Source organism: Manacus vitellinus, unplaced genomic scaffold (assembly GCF_001715985.3).
Source record: "Manacus vitellinus isolate BGI_N305 unplaced genomic scaffold, ASM171598v3 scaffold_5_pilon, whole genome shotgun sequence".
Classification (NCBI taxonomy): Eukaryota; Metazoa; Chordata; class Aves; order Passeriformes; family Pipridae; genus Manacus; species Manacus vitellinus.
The window spans coordinates 19,021,288-19,049,182 of record NW_021940682.1 but is presented as its reverse complement, the minus strand read 5'-3'; the positions used below and the strand labels follow the sequence as shown (position 1 = coordinate 19,049,182).

Below are 27,895 nucleotides of genomic sequence, written 5' to 3'. Positions count from 1 at the left end.
TCATTAGTAATAATATGGTTTGGTTTGTTTCCTCAGACTGTTAGAATAAGATGTCAGTAAGAATAATGAGCATTTTGCTTGCCCTTTATACCAGTGCAAATTTAATCACAGTGTTACAAAGGTATTCATTTGGGTATATGAAGCCATAGAGTCACTAGCTTTAGGCACAAGCAGCCATATTCCCCAAAATATGAGTCTATTCCAGATGTTCTGGTGACCGTATCACACAAAGAACAATTCTAACTTGAGAAAAGAAAAAAAATAGTCACTTACTCACCAGAGCTATTAACCCCTTGTTTCCTCAGCAGACTTATCAGGGAAATAGTCATAATATGTGAGTCGAACTGAGCTAGCATGTAGGCCAAATATGGTCCAGACATGTGCAGACCATTAAATTACATTGCATTTATGGGGCAGTCTAGAAAGCTAAATTGAGTCAAACAAGTACCTATAAAACTTGTCATGGTTTAAGTTGCTCTTGTTCAGTACTTTACTCCTACCCTCTCCACTATGACGCACGAGCTGAACAGTGCCCGTAGTAGTATGACGTGAAACAAACAGAACAGCTTAAATCATACCCTGCAACAGTTAACTTTTCAAAAGGGGAATGAAAGGATGCCTTTAATCTCTCAGGGGTTGAGGATTAGAAAACTGATACAGCTCTACTAAAATATATTCTTTCAACTCTTGAGTGCATGGATATACACAATACATCCATTCTTTTCAGAATAAGGCTCGCTCACTTTAAGAGTAAAAATTTAACAGCCAGCCACAAATGGTTCCCAAATTATACTAACATAGAATACAGCCTCTCTAGTCTGTTCAGATTTGCAATGCAAGGAGGAACACCAAGGTGGATGTTTCCAGGCAAGCAGGCACACAATATGAGTGCAACAGTACCTTAGTGTGATGCCAGAAGATAAGGTATTTGGACCCATTCAGGTCCCAGAGATCCAATACAGGGTGAAAAACCTGAGGCTATTGCGCAGCCAAACCAGTGGATTCCCACAGAAAAGGCACAGGAAGCTGCTGGCCCTTATCAGAACATAAAAGTAGACAGAATCCCATTGGGAAACAAACATGACGTCCCCCTCACTTTTTTTTTTTTTTAATTTTATTTTTATTTTTATTATTTTAAGAAAAAGACACACCTGTTTCCTCTGTGCCAAGCCTTAAATTCCAGACCACCAGCTCAATGAACTTTGTCCTATTAGTCATGACAGGGGCATTTATGACAACGATGAGTGTGGTTGTAAGCATTGTAAAGCACTCCATAATGCTGTCATAGAAGAAACGCTATACAGGCTAAACAAACCCAGTGATAACAACTAAAGCTCTGTTCCAAGGTATTTAAAATGGAATTAGAAATTATTCACCTTCCTGGCAAGCAGGGGGTCACATTAAAGCAATTTACTCTAACTTGGCAAGGAGGATGCAAGAAACATAAAGTTTTATTCTTCAGTGGTGGAAAAGTTACCAGGAGCCTGGGTGAACTGCTCTACAGACAAAATGCAGCCCAAAGGCCACTGACTGAACTGTTTGGACAAAATCAGTTGTGGATGTTGGAACCTATGTAATGCTTCAGCAACTTCATTTAACTGTTGCTGGGTATATGACCTGGACCTTAAATCTAGCAAATCCAGGCATGAAAGAAACTGAACACAGATACTTGCTGGTTTGTGCGTTGTTCTGTTTCAGGGGATTTGAGGGCTGCATAGGAAAAACAGAGTTACTGCACGGGAAAGGTTGAGGCTATTCACACCAGCAGAGGATAGTGTGTAGAAGAATAAACACCCCTTTCTGAATTGCTTTCAGTGTGCACATTTGGACACCTCAAAATTAGGAAGCCCTAAACCCAAATCTAGAAGTCTCGCACTTGAAAAAGGATGTAGAATCACAGATTTGTTCACAGGCTCCCCTCACAAAGCCTCTTTCTGCCATGTATTTAGACAGAAGGTTACACAGAAGATTAGACAGAAGGTTAGACAGAAGGATTGGATTTCAAAGTAAGGAATGCCAGCAGAAATCTTCCAGCTGTGAATGGCCTCCAGATGTGGGCTTTTCTTCTCCAGTCCTGGGGGAGGGGATATAATGAAATGGAAAAATGGGCAGGCAGGCAGAGAAGGTGGAGTCAGAAACTGGGCAGAACAGAACAGGGGGAAAAAAGCAGGACCATAGCTGAATGGTTCAGGACACGTATCATCTTAAAAGTTGTAGTCTCTGAGAAGAGATTGGCCATCAGATGACTTGACAGGCACCAACAATCAAGGCATTTGAAATGGAAAAGGCCAAATAAACCAAACCATAGCTTTGTTTGCAGAGAGAATATTCTCCCACTCCCAGAGCTCAGGATCTTACATTGTGAAACACCTCCAGAGAGGCTGAGGCTAGGACAGCTTGCTGGTTGAAACTGTGCTAAGCCATAACCAACATGTTTCTCTTACCAGCACCCCAGAGTCCTGGACTTGTAGCTAGTTATCTTTTCCTCCACAAAGATTGTCTGTGGACAGCTGATATCTTCTTTCAGCTTATTTATGCAAAATTATTCTCCTCTATTGAAATTTGTCCCCAAGAAGTGAATCTGTGCAAGCTGGAAAGACCAACACCCCTGGGGAGAAATTTTACTCTCAGTTATTTCTGCAAATATTCTACTCATGGCTGCAAATACACAGAATCCAAATTTCATTACTGATACAAAGCTTGGCATTTCCTGCTTGGACAGGTGTAACTGTTTGAATCAGACAGCTAGGGCATATTTACTGCTCATTCAGCAAGGGAAGATTACATCTCTTCTATCTCCTAAATGTCTAATGACATCCACTGCCCTGGCCAACCTAACAGGAAAAACAATGTTTTCTTCATTTTAAGAAAATTACCACAATCTTTGCTTACTTTCACTCAAAAGTCCCTATTTCTGGTTTATGGTATGTCCGAGCACACCAGTGCAAAAAACATTAAGAATTTCTATAAGACATGTTGGCTCTCCATCTGGAAGTTTGTGCTCTTCTCCAGCTCACTGGTTCACTTTCCACTTCTCCTGTGATATATCATCAGTGGTCAGATGACAATTTAGGAAAATAGTGTAGGAAAAAAAACAAACTAAAAATGTAAGCCAACCTGTGGTAGCCCAGATTAAATAAGCAGTGTGTCTTCTCTAGCAGTCACTAGGTATTTAGTAAAGAAGTATAAGAAACAGAGGAAACAAGCTATATCCCAGTTCTCCTGCTCACCTCCAATCAGCCTGCTGTTTAGGACACTTCTGATGCAGAGGTAACATCTATGCTGCTGCATCCAACAGTCTCCAAAGGAAATATGCTGTAGAGATGTGCCCAAACCCTTCATGGATTGTTTTCCACCAACACTCTGTGGCAGAGTTCCATTATTCCTAGATGCCTACGTGGAAAAGCTTGTTTATTTTAAACCTGTTGCCTAACCAGTTTATCAGGTGCCATTAGTTTTTGTGATATGGAACTGCATGAATGTTATTTCTCTGTTGACATTCTCCATACCATTTGTGATTCCCTTTCAGGAATCTCTTCTTCAAGATTAGCAATCTATGTTTCCCCAGAAACTATCTCCTACTTCTGATCATTGCTGATGTCCTTTCTTCTCTTACTAATGTGTCTTTATGCTCTTCAAAGTAGTAACCAGAAGCACTCACAACTTTCAAACTTTCAGCAGACCATGAAGTACACAGAAGCATAATCATGTTCTTTGTTTCTTCTGTACTCATTCCTAACATTTCTCTTTGGCTTTTTGACCTCAACAGAGCCTTGAGAGAGTGTTTTCAGCAGCCTATCCTCAATGTATCAAGAATCTCTTTCTCTGCTAGCAGCAGTTGACTTAGAGCCATTCAGTATATCTGTACAGCTAGACTGTTTTCTTCCTAGTGGAATTGCCTTGCATTTGCCGCCACTGAATTTCATCTGCCAGGGAGTGTCCAGCCACTCAGAGTCAGGAGATTTTCTGCAACCCTTTGCAGTCAGCCTTATACTGCCTCTCTGGAATAATTATGGGACACAAGTAAACTGTTAACTTGCTGTTAGTGTTCCTCTCCAGACTGTAACAAGTGTGTTGAACAGCACTAGTGCTAGCACAGAGCCTTGTGAGGTCCTTCTGATGAGCTCTTTGTCGAGACTGACCATTTGAAGTGCTCAGGTTGACGCTTGTTTTCTTACTTATGATCCCATTTACAGAGCTCTCCACAGCCAGAGCTCGCCTTTGAGACTGGTCCAGTGCAAAGGACTGCCTGGCACCAGCCCTTATAGAAGCAGTGTGCTCAGACAACAGGTATGTGAGGACAGTCTTTGTGATAACTAGACTTAGTTGCTTTAATGACCTGGACCTTAAATACGGTGAATACAGGAATGCAAGAAACTGAACACAGATGCTTGCTGGTTTCTATGGTTTCGAGTTCCAGGGGATTTGAAGGCTGCATAGGGAAAACAGAGTTACTGCACAGGAAAGATTGGGGTATCCACAGCAGTGGAGGATAGGGTGCAGATCTGCACCATCCCACTGCAACTCCTCACCTCCACTGAGTTGAAACATTCCTGATGTGTCCCTTCTCTTCATCTATGGGGCCAGTGATGGCAAGCCAGGATGCCTTGGGCAAGTTTCCATCAGCTGTGAACAAGTCTGTACACAGAAGGATCCTCCTTGAGCCATCTACAAAGAGTAGGATGGATCAGAAACACACCAGTGGGACACGTGTGGGCACAGCACACCCTCCACTCTCCTCTGCCAAACCACAGCCTCTCTGAACGAGGATGTCACCCTGCTATCCTATTTGGATTCACCCCAGCTCCTCCATATTCTGCCCCTCAGAATACCCCAGCCTAGATTATGAACTGCAAAATAGGCCTTCTGCTCCTGAACTGGAGCTGTCAATAACTGCATGGTCATGTGCCCCATGGTTTCAGGTGCCACACTGTCTCCAAGGCGAGAGGGGCCACCTTGGGGGAAAACAAATAGGAAAGTATCCCAGGCATGAAAATGCCTCTGTGGTTCTCGAGACAGGAATTTGTTTCACACCCATCCCCTCCCTCTATTCCGCCACACTGCTTGGTGCAGCTGCAATGGCAGCAGCAACAGCGGGCAAGTTTAGTCACTCCAGCACCTGAGTATCGATTACACCTGCAGGTGGAAAACAAGCCATCAAAAACAAGGTGTCAGCTTTGCCAGAGGATTCTCCTTGACTCCCAGTTTTGGGCCTTATGCCAGTCCTCACCCTGCTGTACTTCAACATTGCAGCTCTTCCCATGACAGTCTGGCAGGTGTTTATTCAGGCAGAGGCATTTCACTTCACATGTCTTCAGCTTTCATGGAAGGAAGAGAATTTCCAGAGCTGCTTTCTCGAGTAGCACTGAGCAACCTAACACTGCTGACAGCGAGGACAGGCAGAAAACAGCAGCTTCTTTGTGTTTGGGTCAAGCCCTCCCATTGCTTGTTTCTGCCTGCTGACATTTCCCTAGATGGCAAAAGGATTTTTAAATTACAGTGACAAGCTGGCCTTTCTTGTATTAAGAACTCAGCTCTACAAGTAGCTCATGGTATGCAGCAACAGCCTGCCTTCAGAGATTGCTCTCCTGAGAGGAGAACCCCCCACAAATCTCCAGTGACTCAGAGCCTCTCAGTTTGGCAACTCTGTCCAGGCGTTTTGGGAGGGACAGTGCATACCCAGTGCCCCATGTTGGTGAGCAGCATCAGCTGCTGCTGGGACAAAGTGGGATGGAGAACAGTTAGTTGCCACTTGTATGAGTATTGGGCGGGATCAGTTTCCAGCAAAGAGAAAGGCTGGGAATTCATGTCTCCCATGCAGCCACATATCTTGCTCCCCAAAAAGGGACAGCAGAGACAACAGTAAAACCCCTGTGAGAGATGAAGATGCACATCAGCTACCAAAGACTTTGCAGCTTCCATTTGTCATTGCTGTTTCCATCCTGCTTTCACTCTGCAATCACTTGTTTTGGTGGCTGTGACATGCAGAGATCTCTGCTAACTTTCAGAGCTCCACCATGCCCACTCCCTGCCCCATGGCATGCATATCACCTCTGCATTAAGTCATGAAGGTAACAGCCCTGGATTGAAACAAGTGGATAGGAGGCAGCACAAGGAATCTCCACAAGCAGCAGTGCAGCTCATAAGCATTCATTTACTGATCAAAGCTGGTTTGCCCTGACACACTACTACTTCTGACTCACAGTAAGCCCATCCTTGCTGTGACATTTGGAGAGTTTAAAAGACACTATCTTCCTTCCCTCTGCCCTGACCACTTTTCTTATAGAGAAAAGGACTCCATGGCCAGCCAGCTGGAGCTGTGGTGATCTGGTGGGAATAGCTGTTCTGCATGTGGTTCACAAGTCAGAAGGGCCTCTTTCGCCATCATCTGTAGAAAACATCACCAGTTTAAGGAGCATAACCATCTGTAAGAGATGTAACTCAAGTACCACATAGGATTTCCTAACATGTGATTCACTGCCTCTTTAGCTACAATAATAGAAATAGGACATTGGAGTGGGCCAAACACCTGCCTGCACATTGCTCACCCCAACACACACACTGAGCAGCACTGTGAAGAGGATCAGACCCTGCACTTAGAAGGCTTTTGCCCTGTTCTTCTGGAAGTCATAGAATCACAGAATATTCTGAGTTGGAAGGGGCCCACAAGGATCACTGAGTCCAACTCTTAAGTAAATGGCCTGTACAGGGATCAACCCCGTGGCCCTGGTGGTGCATATAACCAACTGAGCTAATCTCAGGATGATGAAGATGATGGTGCCCCTTGCTCCTCTGTGTTTCACTTGACCCAGTAAACTCATCATTCGTACTGAACCTGGCCACTACAAAGCTATTGTTGCAGGTTATTCAACCTCTGCCTCATTTTGCTCACTTTCATCCTCTAGTCCAATTTGGGCAATTATTTTAAAGTAGACTCATTCTCTTGCATATCACAAGAGATGCAGCATTTGTTCTCAGCAAGGCAGTACCTACAGTTTTGGGGCAACTCTTAAGCTTCAGTCCAAGGTTCCAAATCCACATTTCTTCAATTCACCTCCAAGAGTCCTTATTCTTCACTTGTAAGCTCTCTTTACCAATCTGTCATGGTCCTTGCTTCAATTCGTTAATTCTCACTTTTTGTCATATATCTTAGAGGGATGGAAGTGCTCAGACATACCTATCAAATTCAAGCAATCATTTTGTGATATTGAGACGTTCTGCTGACGTTTTGTTCACACTCACAAAGCATCATCCTTTATAGGTACACTTGAAATCAAAAAGCCCATCTATGTAATCACCCTATCTAATCATCCTCAGAGCCTGGCAATGTGGTGAGTGCTCCCTTTATCCCCTCTCTTGCTAGCTCATGTCTTCCCGCATATTCCCAGCATGGAGCTGCACAGTGGCATGATGCCTCTGACTTTAACTGGTATGAAGGTATCACAGACCATCCAGGCAATTCCTCAGTCCCACAACACTGTTGTGACTACACTAGAGTGATCCCTTGCCATAGCATTTAAGGGAAATCCTCTCAGCAATGAAAAGCTTTAGTTTTCACTGTCATTACCTCTGATATGGCATCTCTGAGGGTGAAACATGGCTCTGAGATTTGTAGATGTGAGAGGGACATCAGCATCTGAAGACCTCTAAATGACATGGTCTGCTAGGTGCTGTACCACGGTGCAAGCTCTTCTCCAGCTCTCCGTCTGCTGTCTCTGTTAAGTTCCTTCCAGCTTTATTTCTCTTGCAAGTTCCAAAGGCTCACATTCTCTGAATAGCTAACTTTGAGTTTATTTTCCCCCAGATAATAGGCTTGCATTTTTCCAGTTTGAATCTCATGCTATTATTTCCTGCCCATATCCTGCCTCAAGCATGAGGGAGCCATGCAAGGGGTGACTGTACATTACAAAAGGAGAAGGAATGGAGTCAAGAAAATTTTTGTGCTTATGAATGCATAAGGTACAGACAGGGAGTGGGTGTGTACAAGGGGAAGCAAAGTATAACTTATGTTCCTTCTCAAAAGTCCAGTGGAGAGCTGGTAAGAAGCAGGGAGCAAGGAAGGAGAGAGATAGCTTAGTTAAATGTTCAGTCTTTGTGCTGAAGTAAGAGGTCTTCCCCCCCACAAATCCTCTCTTTACCACCAGCTTCTCAACATGATGTCACTGCTTCAATCCCTGATTCAAAATCAGAAAGACTGCTATGAAGTCGATGCAAGTCGTTCCAGTTCTGTCCTGCTGCAAATAAACTCAGAAGCTGGCCCATAGTGTGACACAAGTGGATGTTTCCTCTTTTAGAAGGGAACCAGTGCTCTGCAGTCACAGGAGTCATTTCCCCCTCCATCAGGGAATGGAAAAGCAAACCTAGAGATTGTCCCCTCCCTCTGCCATGCAACAGCAACAGGAAGGAGAGGACTTCCCAGCCTCCTGCCAGCACTTGGCTCAGGAACCTGGAGCTTGAAGTTGTTATCCTTACTGGCTGCATCACCCATGACGTTCAGCCCTTTCTGTCCTGCCCTGACCTTGTCAATGTCCAGCCCATCTTTCCATCTCAGCTACATTTCCCTTTTTCATTCCTCCTACCTCCTCACTATGCACTGAGCTTGGTGCTTTTCCTGCTCCCACTAACCCTTCCCTACATCACTAGCAAGCCTTCCCTGGGCTTTTCTTTCCATTAAGTTGCAAAAGAGATCTGCCTGTTTGGTTTGTTAATATGGCAAGTCCCTTGCAGTCTCTGCCATCTACCTTCCTAGGCTAGCACTCTCCCTGCATATCTGTAGAGCTTGTGACACTACATTACTTAAGTAAATGCATCCTGAAATTCAAAAAATGCAAGATATTGCAAAGAGTGAGAAGCAAGTATGAAGTCTTCATGCCCCTTCCAAGCCTTACCTCTGGCTGGAGAAGGAGATCCTACAACTTTCTCAGGACACCAACATGCAAATAGCTCAAGGAGCAGCAGATAAATAGAAATAAGTCCCATTGTCAAGCCTCAACCACAGCGCAAAGGGCCCCACCCTTGCCTTGGCCTCTTCACCAAGGTTGGTTTCTACAGCCAATAACAAAATTGCAGTCCAGGATGCAGGATGGTCAAGCAGCTAATTCGCTTTGTCAGCACCGAATGAAAGGAGAACAGTAAGACGCTGTCAGCCTATGCCAGTTCTTGGTGCTTTTAGGATAGTTGCTGCTCCACTAACATGGTAAAACCTGTTGGTGAAGCAATTGGGACTGTGTACTGCATGGTACAACAGTCACAGAAGGTAGAGAAGCAGGAGCAGGAGAAAGCAATAAAGAAAACCTCTTTGGTTGCCAGAATGGAAGAGAGAGATGTTCATGCGCAGGTGGAGAATACCAACAACCACTACTCCTTTGATGTGGAATGGGAGAGGTTCTTGTGGAAAGTGACAGCTCAGATGGGTCTGCCAGGGCAGAGGTACCATTTGCACATTAGAAGCAAATGCCTTCAGCTGGGCTGTTTCCAATGGAAAAAAGGAAGAGATTGAGATAGAGCCTAAAGAGAAAATGAGATAGGGACTGCAGTTCCCCTGCTTTTATAAAACCAGGGGAAGACCACTTAATCTCAGGTGGCTCTCATCTCACCACACCTTCTTTTACACTAGAGCTCAGAAAAAAGTTAAATTTTCCCAGGTTCAGGTCTCTGGAGTACCAGCCAGCTCATGCTCCCTCCTCTATGTGCTCAGAACCTCAGCCTAAGGATCGCATTCATCCCATTCAACACCACCTGGGAAGGCAAGGCACCTCTGGGCTTCCTGACCCACTAAGAGCTAATTCAAACCCCTTCACCGCTTACACATCAATTGCCATTGAACAAGTCTGGGAGAATCTTCTGCAGAGACCATAACGTGATTGTCAGAGTGAGATGCCAGTCCACTCACTACACAGGAGAATCTTATCTCCCTTCCTAAGATAAAAACAAAATGTATGGTCCTTTCCACATGGGAGGACAAAAGTAAATTCCAATCACTACGAAATTATGATAGAAATGGTCTCCTTGTCTCATGCCCATATTAATTTTTTTATTCCTGTTAAGGAACAAGGGAACTTTTGGGTCTTCCCAGCTGTGATAAGTGGGATGTGGGGAATGCATTCTGACACAGATCTCACTCATAATGCTAAAGTCCTGGAAGGAACTACTGCAGTTCTTGCCCGTTAAAGCTTTGTGACAAACAATTCCTGCAAAAATACTATAAATCCAGAGCATTTTCAATTCAATACCTATCATGCACTTTCAAAAGATCAGTCAGTCTGGCAATCCTGAGAGATTTTGGAAAAATCAGATGTAGATGTTTCAGTAGGTTTTTTTTTTCTCATACAGTTTACCAAAGTACTTAGGACAGAGATCATCCCTGACATCAAAAAAAAACCCAGAGAGAAAACAACAACACAAGTCAAAAACTAAACTCTGCACAGGAAGAGTTATATCTCTTCAGTGTTGACTGTAATCCACACTTTTCTTGTACCACTGAGTTTGTACAGTCAGCTGCCCCAAGTACTGGACATCTAGCAGTCCTTGGAGGGACAGGAACATGACAAGACACATTAGAGAAATGATCAAATCCATAAAGGTGGGACTTCCTATATCTGTTTCCTCAAAACTGAGTGAAGCTATAAATAAGGGAACTACCACCCTTTCCTCTCCAGTGGATGAATGCTCACATTTGAAACCCTGCCTGGTCAGGTGTGACAAATGCAGTTTATCATATGGCTCTGAGATGTAACCCATGTCTCTGCAAATTATTGTATCCTGTGGATAGCCCCACAATACACACACAAACACATCAGTTACACCACTACAAAGCAGTATGAAACTTGCTGGTTTCTATTTCTTTAAACCCACACATTAGCTCAGGCTCAACTGCACCTTCTCCATTGCATGACAGGCATAGAAGTAGTTAACATCATGGACCACATCACTTCCATTTGTCCTGCAACCAGCCAGCAAGATAATGCACAGAATAAATAGCAGGCATTAGAGAGAGGAAGTATCTTTAGGTAGAAAGACATGCTATTTAGGCTGAGAGGTGCTTACCATGCAATGTGTATTTGCAGATAATTAGCCAGAAAAGCATATCCAAATAGCATGTAGCTAAATTCCTGTTGAAAGCATTCCAGAGAGCATGAGAAGTCAGCTACAGATCTTTCCTAAGCACAGATTCTCGCATCTGCAGAAAGTGCAGAGAGGCCATGGCCTATTTCTTCTGGCACCTCCACTCTCCAGAAACAATCTGTTCTAGACGCTTCCAGCCAAGCCTGACCATGCCTCCCCCACTTTTAACTCCACACTCCATGTCCCATTTATTATTGTCCATTCCTCCTTTGATCTGGGTTTGCTCTGGTCTTGCGAATGCTTAATGTTTGTCTTATCTAATGTCACTGTGGATACTCATCTTGTTAGCCAAGGGCTACTGTTCACAGACAGTAGTAATGTCTGCAAATGTGTGGAGCATGGTAAAACAAGCAGACTTACGGTAGCTGCAAGCTGCTTATTTGGGAGGAACTTTAGCAAAGGCATGGCACGCGTGGGAAAGCTTCACCCTCTCATTGACTGTGAAAATGCTAACCCAGATTCTCACAGCTTAAATTCTCATGGCTTTGACCTGACCATCTCCTATTAGCAGACTGCAGGCATTCAGAAAAACCTGTGAAATGAGTGGTGCTTAGGTCAAGGGACACCATGGATTATGATTTGGGGATTTGAGGCACTTCAACCTTAGTATGTCAAACCTGCAGCATGCTTTAGACTTTCGATTTCATGATGAGACTTTTCATGTCATAGGTTTTCTATTGCAACCTGCCTTGTGGAAACCACACACCCTAAAGGGAGAAGTTGCTGCAGACACACAGAAAGAGCAGCCTCTTCTCTAGATGAGTAAATAGAGCTGGTTCTCAGCCACACACACATAAAGACTTATTGGGCTAACCCTCCATACACAGACAAACAGCTACAGAAAACCTGACAAATCTTATCAACTTGACACTTTCTCCTACCTTTACCTATTGGTAGGAAGTTCACTCCCTTCTACTCTTTCTCTGTATCCAGATGCAAGGTGAAAATATCCCAAAGACCTACCAATCTGCTCAGTGGAAGCTGAGCTCTCCCCTGACCTCATTGTTCCTTGACATTAGGGGGGTACCATCTCTTGCTTAAATCATCATCTTGTTGACATGTAGCATTGCTCCCAAACGGGAGCATCTATCCACACCTTTATTCACTGGACACATGCTGTTACCTCCTGTCATACCTGGCTTGACAGGTCTAACAACAGGGATGAAACCAATTGTTGGCAGGGTACCAGTGCTTTTCCAGGGCCATGGCCACAGCCTATGTGACCTGTCTGGTTACTTTTCTTTACTCTCCTGGCTGGGCACCAGCACTTCCAGATGGAGAGCTGGGAAGCAGTGCTCCTGTGGGCAAGCTGACGCTGCAGAACACCGCTGCCTTCCTGCAAAGCCTCTGATATTGGCAATTGCCTGTCACAACCTCCCAGGCTAGAGAGCAGTTTGTACAAAACTAGTTTGCTCTCTCTGGACAAAAAAATAACGTGCTGCCAGTTACGGCTCACTTCATACCCAGCCTCTTAGGGGGCTCTACCCCCTCTACGAGGGCTCCACTCCCCATGTGAGTGTCTTTTTGATGTAGGTGTCTTGGCTGCTGGGTCTCAAATAGCAATTCTGTGATTGTGCAGGCAGTTGCTCTCTGGCAGGTGGGCAGTCACTTGTGAAGAGGTCTGCGGCAGAGACACAGCTGAACTCTGGTCCACAGAGTTTGCTTTGAGATGCTGTAATCTAGCATTTTGTGTAGGGCTCCAAATAACTGTGCTGGGGGAACAGAGGAGGGCAAATGGATGGTGCAGCTCAATGGGAATGCCAGCTCCTTTTGCAGGGTAAGCATATAAACTTTCCTTTCCCTGGTTATTGTATTCATGTATATCACCAAGAAGCACATTCTAATCCATAGGTATTAAACCCGGTTAGGCTTATTCTATCCTTGAGGAAAAAAGACCCTATGTTTATTTTCCATTACTGGAAAACTTCCCACGGGATTGTCTTTGTCCACCATATGTGTCATCTTTGCTGCTGTTTTATCCGTAGCTCTGTTTATAAGCAGGTTGCTATAGTCTAAAATTAGACCGGACACATATCAATAACACCAGACATAAGGAATAATCTGAAAAACAGCAAGATCTTTTTTAATCTGTGTAGATTTCAAAGAGCACCAGCTTTGTCTTTCAAAAAAAGGCAATCCAATGTCATCTTCATTAAAGTGGGAAAGGCCTTTGCCAGGTATTTTTTTTGTATCTGCTTATCTCTTGCTGGGCCTCTGCAAAGACACGGTTGATTCATTGCTGTAGCAAACCACCAACTCTATCACAGTATGGATCACATTTTAACACGGATGCTTTCTGACAAACTTCTTCCCCTTTCATCCATATCTCAAGCATTTCCCCACTGAATCTTGCCTGTAGCATCTACAAGACAACTCCACCAGCCAATTCTCTGCAAACGTAAAGGATCTATTTTTAGAAGTCTTGAAGATGACAAGAAATGCTGACCTCAGAAAACTGTGAATAACAAGCTCTTTATTTCTCCTTCCTTGTCTGCTCTCTCTCTGTGGAAGCAAACTACCAGCATCTGGCCAACTTATTCCAGAATCACCACAAGGCCAGAGCTGCATTTTGAGCATCTCTGCTCCTTGATATATTCCTGAAAGTCTCGTCCATGCCAACCCCACAGATCTGATTTGAAACCCCCCATGCTGCCAACCTCAGTGACTTCTCTCCATAGAGCACAGGGAGGGGATGCAGTGACTCATCCAGCCTCATGATCCCCCCTGCCAACCCACTGTTTGTTTGAGTGATTGTATTGTTGAGGTCCTGTTGCCACATTTGTAACTATACATTTTTTTTTTTATGACAACCAGAAGTTCGGTTTTATAAACAGATGTTGTTGTGGGCCTCTCTTACTCAGCTGGATCAGCGTCAGTAGTTTTTCCAGGCTGCGGTCTCTGTACTGCACACTGAGTCAGACGCAGCCCTGTACAGATTTCTTTGAATCGCTGGTTTCCTCCCAGAGACTCTTGACTCCCTGCCAACAAAGCAGGGCGTAGCTCATTAATTTTATTTTTTTTCCTTCTCTTTAAAGGCACACTGATTCATAGTAACTCCTTTAAAACAGAAAAGACACCACCCTCCCACACCACCAGAGGAAACTTAAACCACCACCAGGTCACTCCCCTTCACTCCAGCTCCGCACTCCAGGACATCGGCAGTGCAACCCAGCACTCTCCTTCTTCCACAGGTGCCAGCACCAGCCCCAGCCCACACGGTAAGAGCTGCTCAAAAATCCTCACCAACTTTCCTCTCTCACTGGCTGTTCCCCATTCCCAGCAGCACCAGTCTGCTTTTCTCTTCTGCTCCTTCACTTCTCTTCACCTTGGCACTCGAGCCGGCTATGGGACACACCTTAATTTTCATATTTTCCTTTGAAATCCAGCTGCGTTACGGGGCAAAGGGACACTGCAGGGCTCTCTGGTTGCAACCCCAGGGCACTGGCAGCAGCAGTGTTATTTTCACCTCCCAGGCACATGCAGCCAGGGTGCAGACACAGGGGGCCCAACCTGGGCCAGCCCCGGCTCAGGTGCTGCTGTGTGCTTTTGGAGTAGCGTTGTTTACAAATGTGGGAAAATGCCTGCTTGGAATTAGGGCTGCTGGCTCAGTTTTTCTGGCTTTCACATGTTTCTGCTTGTCTCTCTCTCCTCTATCATTAGTTTGCCAAGCTCTAATTAAAAACAATAGCGATCATTCCAAGTGAAGACTGAGAGGCCCCAAAGGTGCAGACTTTGGGGTACAGTGGAGACAGTCTCTTTTTCTGTGGGAGTCCCGACTCCTGAGGCTGAAGCCAAGCCCCAGTTCTTATGAAAAGCCACGTGATGGGTAGAAATATATGCTGCGCCTTCCTTGGCAGCACAGACCCTGGAGTGGGGAGCACTGCGAGGCGAAGTGAGGGAGCGGGTGGAATTGCTAAGAGCACCATGGGCTGCATGGTAGGGTGGTGTGTCGAGGGGGTAGAGGCACTGATGGGAAGTGTAAGATTGCAGAGACTGGCAATTTTGCCTCTTCACCTGCCTTTTTCCACACAACCACCCCCTCCTTTTTCCCTCCACTCCTTCACCAGTTCTCTCATTTCATGTATCTGCTATGGTTTGCATCCTGCGGTCAAATCTGAACTATTTTTGAGGTCTGAGAAAGAGAGTGCAGCGGAGCCAGTTTGTTGGCACCACACTTCGGTTCCTGTTGCAGGAACCCAGCCCACTCCTGCACAGTTTGAAAGAAACTGAAACAGTATTTAGCCCAATAGGGCCAGGAATGGGTGGGGCTCAGGCTGGAGCTGTGCACAGTTACTACATCAATGACCAAGAAGATGAGTTGACCTAACTTTGTGGCAGAGGGATGGATTTTGTGAATTTCGAAGTCCCCTCTGGCCCTATTGCATGTGGCTCAGTCATGCAGCAGTGCCTCCTGACTGAGAAATAGATCTGTTTGAATGGTGGGAAAGCTGACTGAAGCAGTGTTTCCAGGGCAGTCTGCAACCAGAATGGAGAGAATTTTCAGAAGTTGTCAGTTAATACAATTGACAATTAAATCATTTTTGGAAAAAAAAAATAAAAATGCTGTGGTCATAGAACAACTTTCAGTCAGAAGCTTTGAATTCCTCAAGTCACCTCTGAGAGCAGAGTTGCCCAGGAACTGCCCACTTGACATTTCTGTATAGAGTGGGATTCTTTTCTGAGCAAACACACAAAAGGGAGCTGGACATGAAAAGTGTGAAAACTTGGAGCCCTTAGCTATTGTTCCTGTGATAACAGGGGTTTAATGCCTCCACCCAGTCCACCTGAGATAGTGAGGCCTTAAAGGTAGTTTATTTCTATTTGCTCCCTTGGGGATTAGCATAGGAAAAGGATCAAAACTGAGGTATCTTACTAACACTGCAGTGCCTGGAAGGACACACTGAAATGTAGCTCCTTCATGTGAAGCCCTGCACACCCACCTAAGGAATTCCTCTCAGTAGGCTTCTGTGGAAGTTCCCCCCAGCTATGACTAACCATCCAAACACATGACACAAAGTCTGAGCCATTCATCCCAGCTACCCTTGTGAACAGGGCATCTCCACTGGCCACATGCCATTCCGAGACAGACATCTGAGAGCTACAGAGCAGAGCCACACCCAAGGATACAATAATGGAGGAGCGACTTGGGATCTTGTGGAGAAGCACCAAGTTTTGGAGTGCGTGCCTCAGCTGCAGGGTTGTTAGTGCTTCCCTGGTGCTACCCTGCTGAGGACAGAGATCCCTGGGCTTGGAAAACCAGCCCTTCTGGTCTAGCTGGTGGTCTTTCAATTCTGTAGTGTGGGAGCATGCAGGAATTACTGTTTGGTGGTCTGGGGTGGAGCACAAATTGTATTTTGAAACAGTTCTGGGAGATATGCTGGTAATAGCCAGTGTGGTTTTGGTAAAATACCCACCTCGGGGCCTTGCTTATAATGAAACAAGGGAGATTTGCTGCAAACACTAATCCTTCTCTATATTCATCACCCTCCCAGCCACAAGGCTCACACATTGCACTCAGCCTGTGCCTGCTTGAGTTTCCTCAAAGCAAGCAACAGCAGGAGGGTGGTGGGTTACAGCCTGCTTCCATAGCCCTGCCCACTCCCCTGGGGCTTCACAGGCTCCATCAACCCCAGGCGGCAGCCGTGACGCCCCTTCCATGGCACGTTTCCACTTGCTTACCCCCACCCAGTTCACTGTGGCTGCTGGATAGGTGCTCCCTTCACTACGTGCTACACAGATGGCAAAGGGGGAGGCACCTGATACTGGGCTAGGATTCACCCTCAGATGCTCAAGTGCCCCATAAGACAAAAACTAGCACTATGAGACCCCTTTGATCTCAAGAGGCTTCTGTGCCTGTACCCTTCAGTAAGGAAATGATAGCACTGCCACCCAACGCAACATAAGGTAGGTTGCAGAGCATGGCACTCCACCCTTTTGTAGGAAAACCTACAAAAAAACATAATGAGAAATAACTAAAAGACGAGATTCCTTTACCCTTCCTTCAAGGCAGGGAAAAGTAATAGGCCTGGAGTTAATATTTTACTCCCCTGAAAAGGAGGGCAAAGAAGGAGATTTTTCATCTTCCCGTCTGAAGATGGATGCTTAATAGTTCACGGGTCTTTTCTGCTGAGGCAATACCATGTTCACAGAAAAGGAGGCTCTTCTCCATGGCCCTGCCAGGAGTGATAACTAAATCATAGCCACAAGTGCTGTAACAGTGGCCCTGAACAAATATTTTGAAGCACCATCTCAAATGTGCCTGTATTGATCCTCTGTCAAGGCCGGTCCACACCCAGTCATCCCACAGCATGACAGTGGGTCTAGCAGCAATTCTCCCATATAAACTGCTCAGAGGGAAATCTAGAGTGCCTCTTAAACTGCTTTCTGCCATTACACTGTGGGGAGAGCAGCAAAACAGCACATCTCGGGGCTGCCATCTGGAGTATGATTTCTTCAAACTCTGCTGGGAGAGTTTTGGGAATTACCTCCTTATTTAGCATAGCTGGTCAATGAGCAAAGGAAACTGTAGCCAAATTTGCACCGTCCTTCTCCTGAACTATTTTCAACAGGGCAGAGAGTATATGGGGACTGCTCTTTTAGTAAGACCAAATATAGCCCATGCCTTGTCATGGTAGGGAGGCACAGCTTAGGACAACTGAGCTCCAGAACCCACATTGCCCAAGAGGGTGACCATTTTGCCAGGCTCATAATTAAGATCTATCCCCTTTACCCTGCAAACCAGTCTCTAACACAGGCATGGGGAGACCCCCATGACAAGAGCCCAGGGACAGATCCTGGGCTAGGTCATCCCCAATCATGCAGAGAAGTGCACTGAACTATGGAGTGGCTGACAACAGGTGAACAGTGACTCATGCGGAAGGCTTAGCTCTTGCGATGTCAGGCCACCTGGCAATATGTTTGTGTTAGAGGAAATCCAGGGTGAGGGCCTTTGCTGTCCTTTTGCCCTCACAGGGCAGAGTCTGCTCAAGGAGGGGAATTGTGAAAGCAGATGCCATGACTGGGTCCAATGTCCACATTTTTCTCATTTCAAAAAGACATCTCCCCTTTTTTGGCCCCAGAAGGGCTCTGGGAAGGATAGTGAGAGCCATGGGAGCAAGAGGGGAGAGCTATAAAATGCTCAGAGCTTGGAGCAGGCTTAGTCAAAGGATTGCTGAAGACCAACTCCAAGAACACGGACCACTGCTGAAGGAAAGCTTGGGCAGCTGGGCCAACCTGCCTACTAGCCAGCCTCCAATGGCTGTAACCTGGCCAGCGTGGTGTACCCTAAATAGGGGAGTTCTTGATGTCTTGTGGAAAGCCATTTCCACATATAACATGAACAAGCTTATACCATTCTCCCAACCCATACTGATTGCAGGTGTAAGGAGCCTTCTGAGAGCCAGATGAGGTATTTTACATCACAGCCATAGCAACCACCTTCATCCCACCCTGCACAGAGCACTGACCAGCTCCAAACTGCACAGCATCCTCTTATGTCTGCTTTATACACATGCTTCCCCCATCCATTGTTTGTGCACTGTGGTTGAAAGAGGGAACTACCACACAATTTTGCATTTTAATCCTGCACAGTCTTTTCCAAGCTGGCTTGCAGGAATAAAGGCATCCTGGAAGCAGACTGACCCAAAAGCTCAGACTCTTTAGATGCCTGAGTTACATTGATCTCAGTGTCTCATAGGCTGTACCGGCATGTTCAGAGGTTTTGCAGCTTTGAGAGAGAGACTCTATCTGGAGGAGAGACTCTATCTGGTAAGGAATGGCTTCTTTTTCAGAGTTAACCCTCTCTTGGAAAGAAAAGGGAAGATCTAGACAAAACTGTATATGTAAATCACAGGATTGCAGTTTTAATCCAAAACTGCAGCCAAAACACAGCTAATGTGGGCTTCACGGACCTTCCACCTCTATGTAAGGGCTGTTGCAAGGAGGAAGTCCCACCAGAAATGATCTGTGTACTTTTGCTCACACCACGCTGTCACTTGAACTTTTCTTTCAAACCTGTCAGTTGGTTTCTCCCATGTGGGCTCTGTCAGCGTCAAAGTCGCACAGATAGACAGGTGCACCCCTAAAGAAGCCATTCACAACCACACACATAGGCACACACACACAGAGTTCACAGGGAGCCCACGGATGCACACTCCCATTCATAGAGAGAGCCACGCAGAGCTGCAGATGCACTCCCCTACACACACAACACATCAACGCCCAGTCAGTCCTCTGAGAAATGTTTCTTGTGTATCTCGACATCTTGTCAGAACCCTGCATGTGCCAGCAACTCCTGTGTCTAATTAGCCCACCCAGGGACAATCCAGTGCACTAAGGGGTGAGGGTACTCCCCATTGCCCCTCTGGAGGTGCAGCGGAACACTTCTGTGCTTCTGTTAGCACTGGACTCCCCTTTCCCACCCCTCCCTCTTACTCGATGCCCATCAGTCCCAGCCCTTCCTTGGCATTCCTAGTGTGAGGAGTGACAGTGTTTTCCTCCAGCAGCAGCTGCTGGCTGCCTGCCAGGCCCCAGGCAGCTGTCTATTCCCCTTCCTACTACCAAGCGAGCATTGGAGTTTCAGTTGATGTTGTCACATGGCTGAGTGCTCGAGGGTGGTTTCTTCTGGAGAAAATGCCAATTTCTCACTGTCTGCCCTAGGAACTCTGATATTTCCCCACTCTCATATGAATCATGAGCATGAGAGCTGGAAAACCCTTGTGTGTCATCTTTTGTGACTCCCCTCTGCATCTCTCAGCGAGTGGATGTTCATTACCAAGGGTGGATCCTTGAGGAATTTGTCAGATCCCACAAGAAATTTTTCACATGCTGGGGCTTCACCACTTGCTTGAGAGGGCAACTCCTCTGATCTCTTGGAGACCATACCACCAGGAAACACTTTGTAAGAACCAGACAAAATCTCCCACTTACTTAAGCTTATTTTCAGTTGTAGCCCCTTAGGCTGGTCTGTACTTTCCTTTTGGCTGACATTCATCTACTACTTTTACAGCCTTGCTGTACCCCAAGTGGTCATCACAGCCACCACCCGTACATACATGAAATCTCACTGCCATAAACCAGAGATTCCAAAGGTCTCCGTGTGCCCACACACACCTCCTGCCCAACCCTTTCCCCACACGTGAAATCTCTTTCCAGAGGCACCAGCCTACTCATCCACATGTCTATAAAAAGCATATGACTTGTAAATTGAGTCAGGCTGCTCTGTCAAAACCAGGTTGTCAACAGCAGTGCTGACACACAGTGGTTTGTAGAAGTCTGGAGTCAGCACGGACTCCAGGTTCGTCTGGATCTGAAGCAAGAAACAGAACAAAGGGGAAAGCAAAAAGATCTTTCTGTGTTGTTGTTTAAAGTTGTCATGAGCTTTCTAGTAACAATGTGATGTTGTCATGCTACTGGAATATCACAGACGTCTTCACATCTTTGCATCCTGCCAAATAACCCTGGGCACAAGGAGGATTGGTGCTCATATTGCACACAATGACAAGGTGTGGAGTTGTAGCAGGGCTAAGATGCAGTGATGGCCTCAGGTCAGTCAAAAGGCAGAATTCTGCAGAAGGTTTTATCCCATGCTGAGGTTTCCCTTACTGGTAGCAACATGGCAGCATTGCTCTTTGTGGGTTGGCTTTGCACTGAGAAATGTACTGGTAACAGAGGTGGCAGTTTGTGGCTGTCTCAAACAGTATCAAACAGTTTTTACTTTCTGTCTGTTACTCTCCAGTTTTCTCCTTTCTTTCCAAGTGGCCTTGATCCTGATTTGAACCACCAGTATTCCTGGTGTGACTCTGTGCCCCCTCAGACAGTGGTCAGGTTCACATACTTTCTCTAAATATTGGACCTCCTACTGTCACCATCAGAGACAGCGTACTTGGTTAGACAGACCATTGGTCTGACTTACTACTGCATTCCTCATATTCTGTAGTGGCAGATAAGAAAGGCAGAATTTCTTTTATGTTAGTTGCTTTCAATCTATGGAGATTTTTGTTGATGTTCTGGCCAAAAGCATTTGCTTTTTCCCCAAAATGCCATCTTTCCCTTTTTGAGAAATCTAACATATAAAACTAAAGGGACTTTAGCTGAAAAACTCAGTTTTAGAGGAGTCAGAGGTCACCACAGTGTGCACAGGCAGTGCAATTTAGATGTCCTCTGCTCCCTGGACACTATAGGTTGCTCTAGGCTGTTGGCTGCGTTCTCACCCCAGCCAGCATCTCTCACAGCACACCTCACCAAATCACCCTGGGAGTGGCAGTCCCAAGCAGGGACCTCAGTTCAGAGAGGAGAATGTGAATGGAAGGTCAGATGAGCTACATCCCTCAGGAACACTTCAGGTGTGAAATATTTCAGATTTACTTGAGAGTGCCCTGATTCTTCACCCCGAACAACCCCATCATTCCTGCAGAAATATCGTGTACACTCCCCCTCTACTCCCTTCACTGCAGTGCCCTTTCTGTAGAAGCAAAGGACTTCTACCTAATCTGGCCTACACTCTTGAGTAGCCCACTCCCTATATTTGAGAAACTATATCGTTGGCCTTTATCATATCTCCAAGTGGCACTTCTCATTCCATCCTGATGCTTTGTGAAGCAGCAAACCAAGGGCAAGGACTCTCTTCTCTGTATTGCCCTCCAAATAGAAGGGTCCAAAGCACTTAAGTAGACAGAGGGGCGATATGGGTGGCACCAATTTGCCTGCATGAGGAGACTTTGTCTTAATTTTTAGTTGATAGTGCCGACCTGCTTGAACTTGAATTAGGGGGCACCAGAGCTGTGTGTTGTTCCCTGGTATGTGTACTCCTGCATGGTCAGAGAAATAGTCTACACAGCTAAGAGTCTGTCATGCTTATCTGTAGGCATTTTTGTACTGAAGGCTGCTAGGGTGATTATTATTCGTGGCTACTGTTGGTGTGGCTTGTTATTTCTCTTCATCCGTCATCCAATGAAAAGGAAACTCAGCCCGCTGTCATCAGTGCAAGGTCTTCTCTTGACTCATGCAGGCTGTTCATCAGGTATATGACCTTCACACCTTCTTCCCCACCAGCCTGTCCTACCTCCTACCTGTTATGTCTCACCCCTTTTTTTATTGGCTTAGTTGGTGTCTCTCTTCTGGAAGATGCATGAGGAGGACTCACAAACTGTTTGCTTGACTGGTTCTTGAGAAGCAGTCCTAAAACTGACAGTGTCCTGAGCACTTAACCTTGTAGGGTTAAATAATTGTGGGTTTTGAGAGCTTTGGGGTGAGTCAGTGGAAAAACTGGCAGCTCTAGGAAGGCTAAAACTGACTCATAGCCCAAGAAGAGCCTGAGGAACTCCAAATGCAGCTGCAGTTTAGGTAGGGGAATGGAAGAAAAGGCATTTGCATGCAATTTTGTCCTATTGCTCCAGCAATGTGACCCCACCCTGTAGCGGAGAGAGATGTCTCACACTTAACAAATGGAAACCGTATTCCTGTCAGTCCCTGATGCTCTGCCAGCTTCTCTGTCTAATGGGAGGAAAAGTCCACGCCATAGCATCAGAGACAGAGATGACTCTATTTCACTGCCATTTGTTCACCCCCAGCTCCTTTGGGATTGTTCTCTTGTGTTTTATTTAGCAGGCAGAGAGAGATGAAGAAAGGGCAAAGCAAATGAATAGAGAGGGAGGCTTGTGCTTTAACTCACAAAGAATCAAAACTAAGCTGTGAGCACATATCCCTTGGGGGAGTTTGCATTTGATAGCGTGTGTATTCAGGGAGAGGTGCTGACGTTCTCAGGAAATAGGTGCACTGAAAGCACCTGAACTAACAGTGCTCTCCTGCAGTGCTAGAACAGGCAGAAAACGCAAAGGGAATAAAGGATTTCATTTTTTTCATAGAGTATTGGTCAAAGTCTTGGGCGTGGGTTTTTTTGTTTTTTTTTTTTTTTTTTACTTTGTAAAGTAACATTTATCTCTCCTTTTCATTTTTGAATGCAAACAAAAAATGGATTTAAAAAGACTGTTCTAGTCCTTTAGGGTGTCATGTAAGTAGGTTTTTAATCTTTCAAGTAGAGAGCTTTGTTTGAAGATCCTAAAAAATAATCAGGAAAAAACCCCTGCTGAATGAGTTTTTAAGAAGGCTGTAGCAAAAATCCATCTAAGAAAGAAGAAAAGTTTAGCTACTGTTAAGTAAAGGCAAATTTCAGAGCAGGTAAATTTGCCAGTTTGGTGAATGCATACCAATACCCTGTGGTGGAAAGAGCAGTTGTGACAGCTTGTGTGAGAACCGAGGTAATCAAAAATGAATAAGAAGTAGTCAAAAGGACAGGAAGATTTGACTCAAGTCTGCTGCAGATATGTCACTTAGTCATGGCAACACCAATAGTTTCTTAGTTAAAGGTACAGTGGTGGTATCTGTACCAGTTGCCATCCAGCATTTTGAAACCCTCGTTCCTTTTGCAGTCAAATGGAAAGAAGGGGTTTAACTCTTAGGTCAGGGATGTTCATGTGGTAGCTTGCATATAGTATTGAGAACCTGAATTTTAACAGTGCTGAACTCATAAATGACTGTCACTACAGTCAGAGAGGAGCTCCTAAGAAGGCTGCGCTTTCTCCAAGATCATCACTAAGGGAGGTACTGTCACAAGAGAGTGACAGTGACCAGGCCATCCAGGCAAATCAAACTTTAGAGCATGAAGTTTGCTAGGACACCCCAAAGCAGACAAGCAAGCCTGGTCCATGTTCAGCAAGCCAGGACTAAACAGCTCCAGAGAGTTCTCCCAGGTGAAGGAAACCTCACAGAAGACAAGTTTTGCCAAGGAGATAGGACCAGTAAATAAACCTAATGTGTTTTACTAAGGACTGACCTTGTTTGGGTGGGAGGAATGACCTACCAGAGCTGGTTCCTTGAGATCTTGAACTCAAGGAATTCCTCGTGGTCATCAGCTAATGCTGAACTGGTTGAAGTGCCATTGATGGAGAAGCCTGCCTACGTACTGTGGTTTGGGAAACTGTATCCAAAGCAGTGCAAGGAATAGCTGCAGCACTTTACAGGAATACACTTCCACTCATGGTCACACTGAAAGGAAAGACAGGAGTGGAGAAGGTGGAGTCATCAAGTAAAAAAAGACACATGAATGGGATTTTACGAAGTTTTTTGTCACAGTTTGTGTGAAAGACATCATAAAGTACAATTGTGTTGTTACACGACAATGTTGCCACACCCTGCACAAATGGTGACAGCATCAAACCTTGCCTGAGTCACCTGGACCAAAATAACTTGCCAGTTAACATTAATCACAATAATGCTTGATATTGCTTTTCAGTACCAGCACTACCAAAGGAAATAGCAACACAGCCCTGTGAAACTTTCTAGGAAGTTTACTGGCCACAGAGTGGACCCAGTAAGTTCTTCTGCCTGAAATATACTCACTTGCTTTGTGTGAATTGTCTGCACTCATTCTCATGGCTTAGATTTGTTCCTTGTATTTTGCTTTTTCAGGTGAGAAGTCAGCAGCCTTGGCAAACAGTGTCATGCAAGCTTTCTAAAGCACATTCCCCTCTCTTTCTAATCACGTGTTCATCAATGACAGGAAATGTTACAAAAAATAAAAGCTTGCAGGGTACAGAGGCAAAAAATAACCAAAACAAACCAAAGAGGAATTTGCATTACAAGAGAATCTTATTGCAGTAATAAAGTGATCTGCATGCCTCAAGTTTTAAAAGGGAAACAGGCAGTTTTCATTGCAAACCTAAGCATCTTCCTCAGCTCCAGAAAACTTCAGTGGCATTTCTCTTCTGCTTCCTCTCCTCTTCACACAATGGAGTAGGGGCTGCCCCCCAGTTTACTCTCCACCACTGCTCAACACCCAATGCAACCAGGAACACACAGTCCTCCACTCCATGCCACCTGTCCTTGTCCCAGACCATCTGGAAGAGGCTGTGACACCAGAGGGGAACAGGAAGAGAAAAAGCCTTCCTGACCTCTGTGAATGGCATGGGCAAAAACTCCTCCTCCTAGAGTGTAGGCCTGGAGTATGGCATTTTTTACTTTACGTTAACAACATCAATATACCTGTATATATAATCATGCTATTTTTAAAATGCCCCCAAGCTATCTACCCCTGTTCTACACCTCCTCCCAAACCAATTCCTTAGCCTCCAGGCTCTATTTAACCTCTTGAGCAGATTTTGACAAAGGTTTTAGTGATGGGTTTTTTTGTGCTTCCATCTTTCCAGAAAGGATTTAAGATCAACATGGTTTTTGCATGTAAATAAATGCTATTCTTCGACTCAGTCCTTCCCTTCACCTCCTCCCTCTGTTCTTGTTCTCCAGATCTCTCTGTATCAGTGACACCACCTAGAAGGGACTCAAGATGTTGGTGCTACTGGCTGGTATCTTTGTGGTTCACATTGCCACTGTCATCATGCTCTTTGTCTCCACCATTGCCAATGTAAGTAGACTGCCCTGGGTGAGATCTTCTGCAGCAGCAGCCAGCCCTTGATATGGCTGGCAGGTGGACTGGAGGGTGGGTCCTCAGGTATGTGGGTGATGAACATCTGCTCACAGTCACGAGGAGAGATGAAACAGTGATGGGTGCGCTCAGAGAGCAGGAAGGCAGACAGGGTGGTACAGGATGCAGCCTCTGTCTGTGATCTCTCCAAATCCCAGAACCAGCAGCACCTCAACACCCTTCACCACAGAGAATGCAAGTCAGAGCTGGGGAGATCAGCAGATGACAGCTCTGATGCGTTGTTGATCCCCCCAGCTGGTGACCAGGCTGTTGTCCAGTGGGGTGCATCCCAAGCCAAGGGGGGCAGCCGGGCCAGGACCACCTGGCTGCTGGGGAAATCCAGGCCGAGGGGGACCCCTGGCAGCAGGAGGAGGGGGAGGCACTGCCGGGGTCCCCCATGCCCCCACCTGCCATCGGAGAGGACTTCAGGGTCCCCTCGCACCCACCTGGGCAGCTCGCTTAGCCCACCGTTCCCTCCTGGTGTTTTGCCTGGACCAAACACCTCCTGGCTCTGGAAGCCAGCACCGTCTATCACCAGTCTGGTTGCTCATCGCAATCGATACATGCTGACATTTTCAGGCACTTTGGCTACTCATGCTCACTTTATGGTTTAGTCTGGCAGAAGAGCAGGAAAGCCTTCCTCCCCCTTGATGCAAGTGTTCTATCCTATTTCAGGTTTGGATGGTGAGTTCCTCCAGCTTTGGAACAGTCTCAACAGGACTCTGGTTGCTGTGCAATAAGACCTGCAATCAGCTTTCAGTTAAGAGCGGTGATGAGAGTAAGTTACATCTGCATTTCCATCAGGGTGGTGAATTGCAGGACCTTGGTGCACAACACCAAGACTGAGTCCTGACCTTCTCCAATCTATTCCCTGTGTTTTGACAGCTTCCCTCAAAGTTGTGCAAGCCTTTATGATCCTCTCGATCATTTTCTCCGTCGTGGCGCTCATCCTGTTCGTTATCCAGCTGTTCACTCTGGAAAAAGGCAAACGTTTCTACATGACTGGAGCCGTCATGCTGGTTTGCTGTAAGTATGCACATGCACACCTTGCAATGGCCCCATGTGCATCTTGTTGCCTCTGCGAACACAAGTAACCACACGTGTTTGCCACACATGGTCTTCAGGGGACATTGTAAGCCAGCTAAATGTTTCCAGTGGCCCGATTTTGTTACAAAACAAAGCACTGAGAAATTGGAAAGTGTTGGGTCGGGTTTTGTGGGGTTTTTTTGTGTTTTTTTGCTGTATATAATGAAAATGTTTCAAGATTTTCATTAGGAAATTCCAGTGGGTTTTGCAAAATACCTTTGAAAGACAACAAAAAGGATTCAAGTGTTTTGAGGGGGCAGGGGAATAAACAGTTAGACAGCTACTGCTCATGGGATTCAACACTACCACCAAACTGTCGTCAGATCTTATTACTGATTTCCTCCTAACAAAGGTTTATTCCTCATGGCACCCACTAAACAAGCCCCAAGTGTCTTATGTCATCACATCTGCAAAAGAAATCCTCCAAAAATAAGCCTAATGGGCAGCAGCTCCTCTCTCATACGGCACAAGACATGCATTACAATCTCAGGGGACAACAGTACTTCAGAAGTCTTGCAGCAATGCTGATTTCAGTGCGTTTTCCAACTCTTCTTTCCTTCTTCCTTCCCACAGGGATGTGCATTCTGATTGCAGTCTCCATTTACACAGCTCGGTTCACAGGCAAGACACAGTACGTCACAAATCCTCACCATGGCTACTGCTTCATATTGGCCTGGATCTGCTTTTGCTTCAGTTTCATCATCGGCATCCTCTACCTTGTTCTTAGGAAAAAATAAGGCTGATGGGGGTCTAGGGGAGAGGGATTGCTACTGGGAATGGGGAAGAATTACTCTGCTGAGAGAACTGTTGGGCCAATAGACAGAAACAGCCACCATCATCAACACTGCCACCACCACAGAAAAATCACTAACATTAAGCTAGAATCCTGAGAAACTCCTTCACCAAAGAGAGGGAGAAAACCAGCTCCTACTGATCTTGCACTTCTGGGGCTAGAAATCTGCAAGTGACCCAGACAGCTCTTCTGCTTTTCTGCTAAGTCATGTCATACCTTCACAAAGCTTCAAGCTCAGCAGTGATGATTGAAGGGCACCACAAAAACAAAGGCTACATCTTTTTCTCTTCTTAGAGCCCTTCTCACTTACCTTTGAGTTTGCCTTATGGGTTGGGCAGTGAGGATTATGACCCCTTTATTTGTCCATTGAAACAAATGGAATGGGCCTTTTGTTACATTTTTATATATATATA

At 45.6% G+C, this 27,895-nt stretch overlaps 1 protein-coding gene across 2 annotated transcripts; it reads left to right on the top strand.

Moving 5' to 3' along the window:
* The first annotated feature begins 883 nt into the window (after nt 1–883).
* Nucleotides 884–27,895, top strand: EMP1 (epithelial membrane protein 1). 2 transcript variants are annotated; one of them, XM_018080249.2, is made up of 6 exons: nt 884–924; nt 14,160–14,342; nt 25,426–25,543; nt 26,279–26,381; nt 26,489–26,629; nt 27,263–27,895. In XM_018080249.2, the coding sequence occupies exons 3-6, from the start codon at nt 25,466–25,468 to the stop codon at nt 27,424–27,426; spliced, it is 486 nt and encodes a 161-aa protein (XP_017935738.1). In that variant the 5' UTR covers nt 884–924; nt 14,160–14,342; nt 25,426–25,465; the 3' UTR covers nt 27,427–27,895. The 2 variants fall into 2 exon arrangements, with proteins under 2 accessions (XP_017935738.1, XP_008929745.1); XM_008931497.2 differs by lacking the exon at nt 884–924 and adding an exon at nt 1,299–1,346.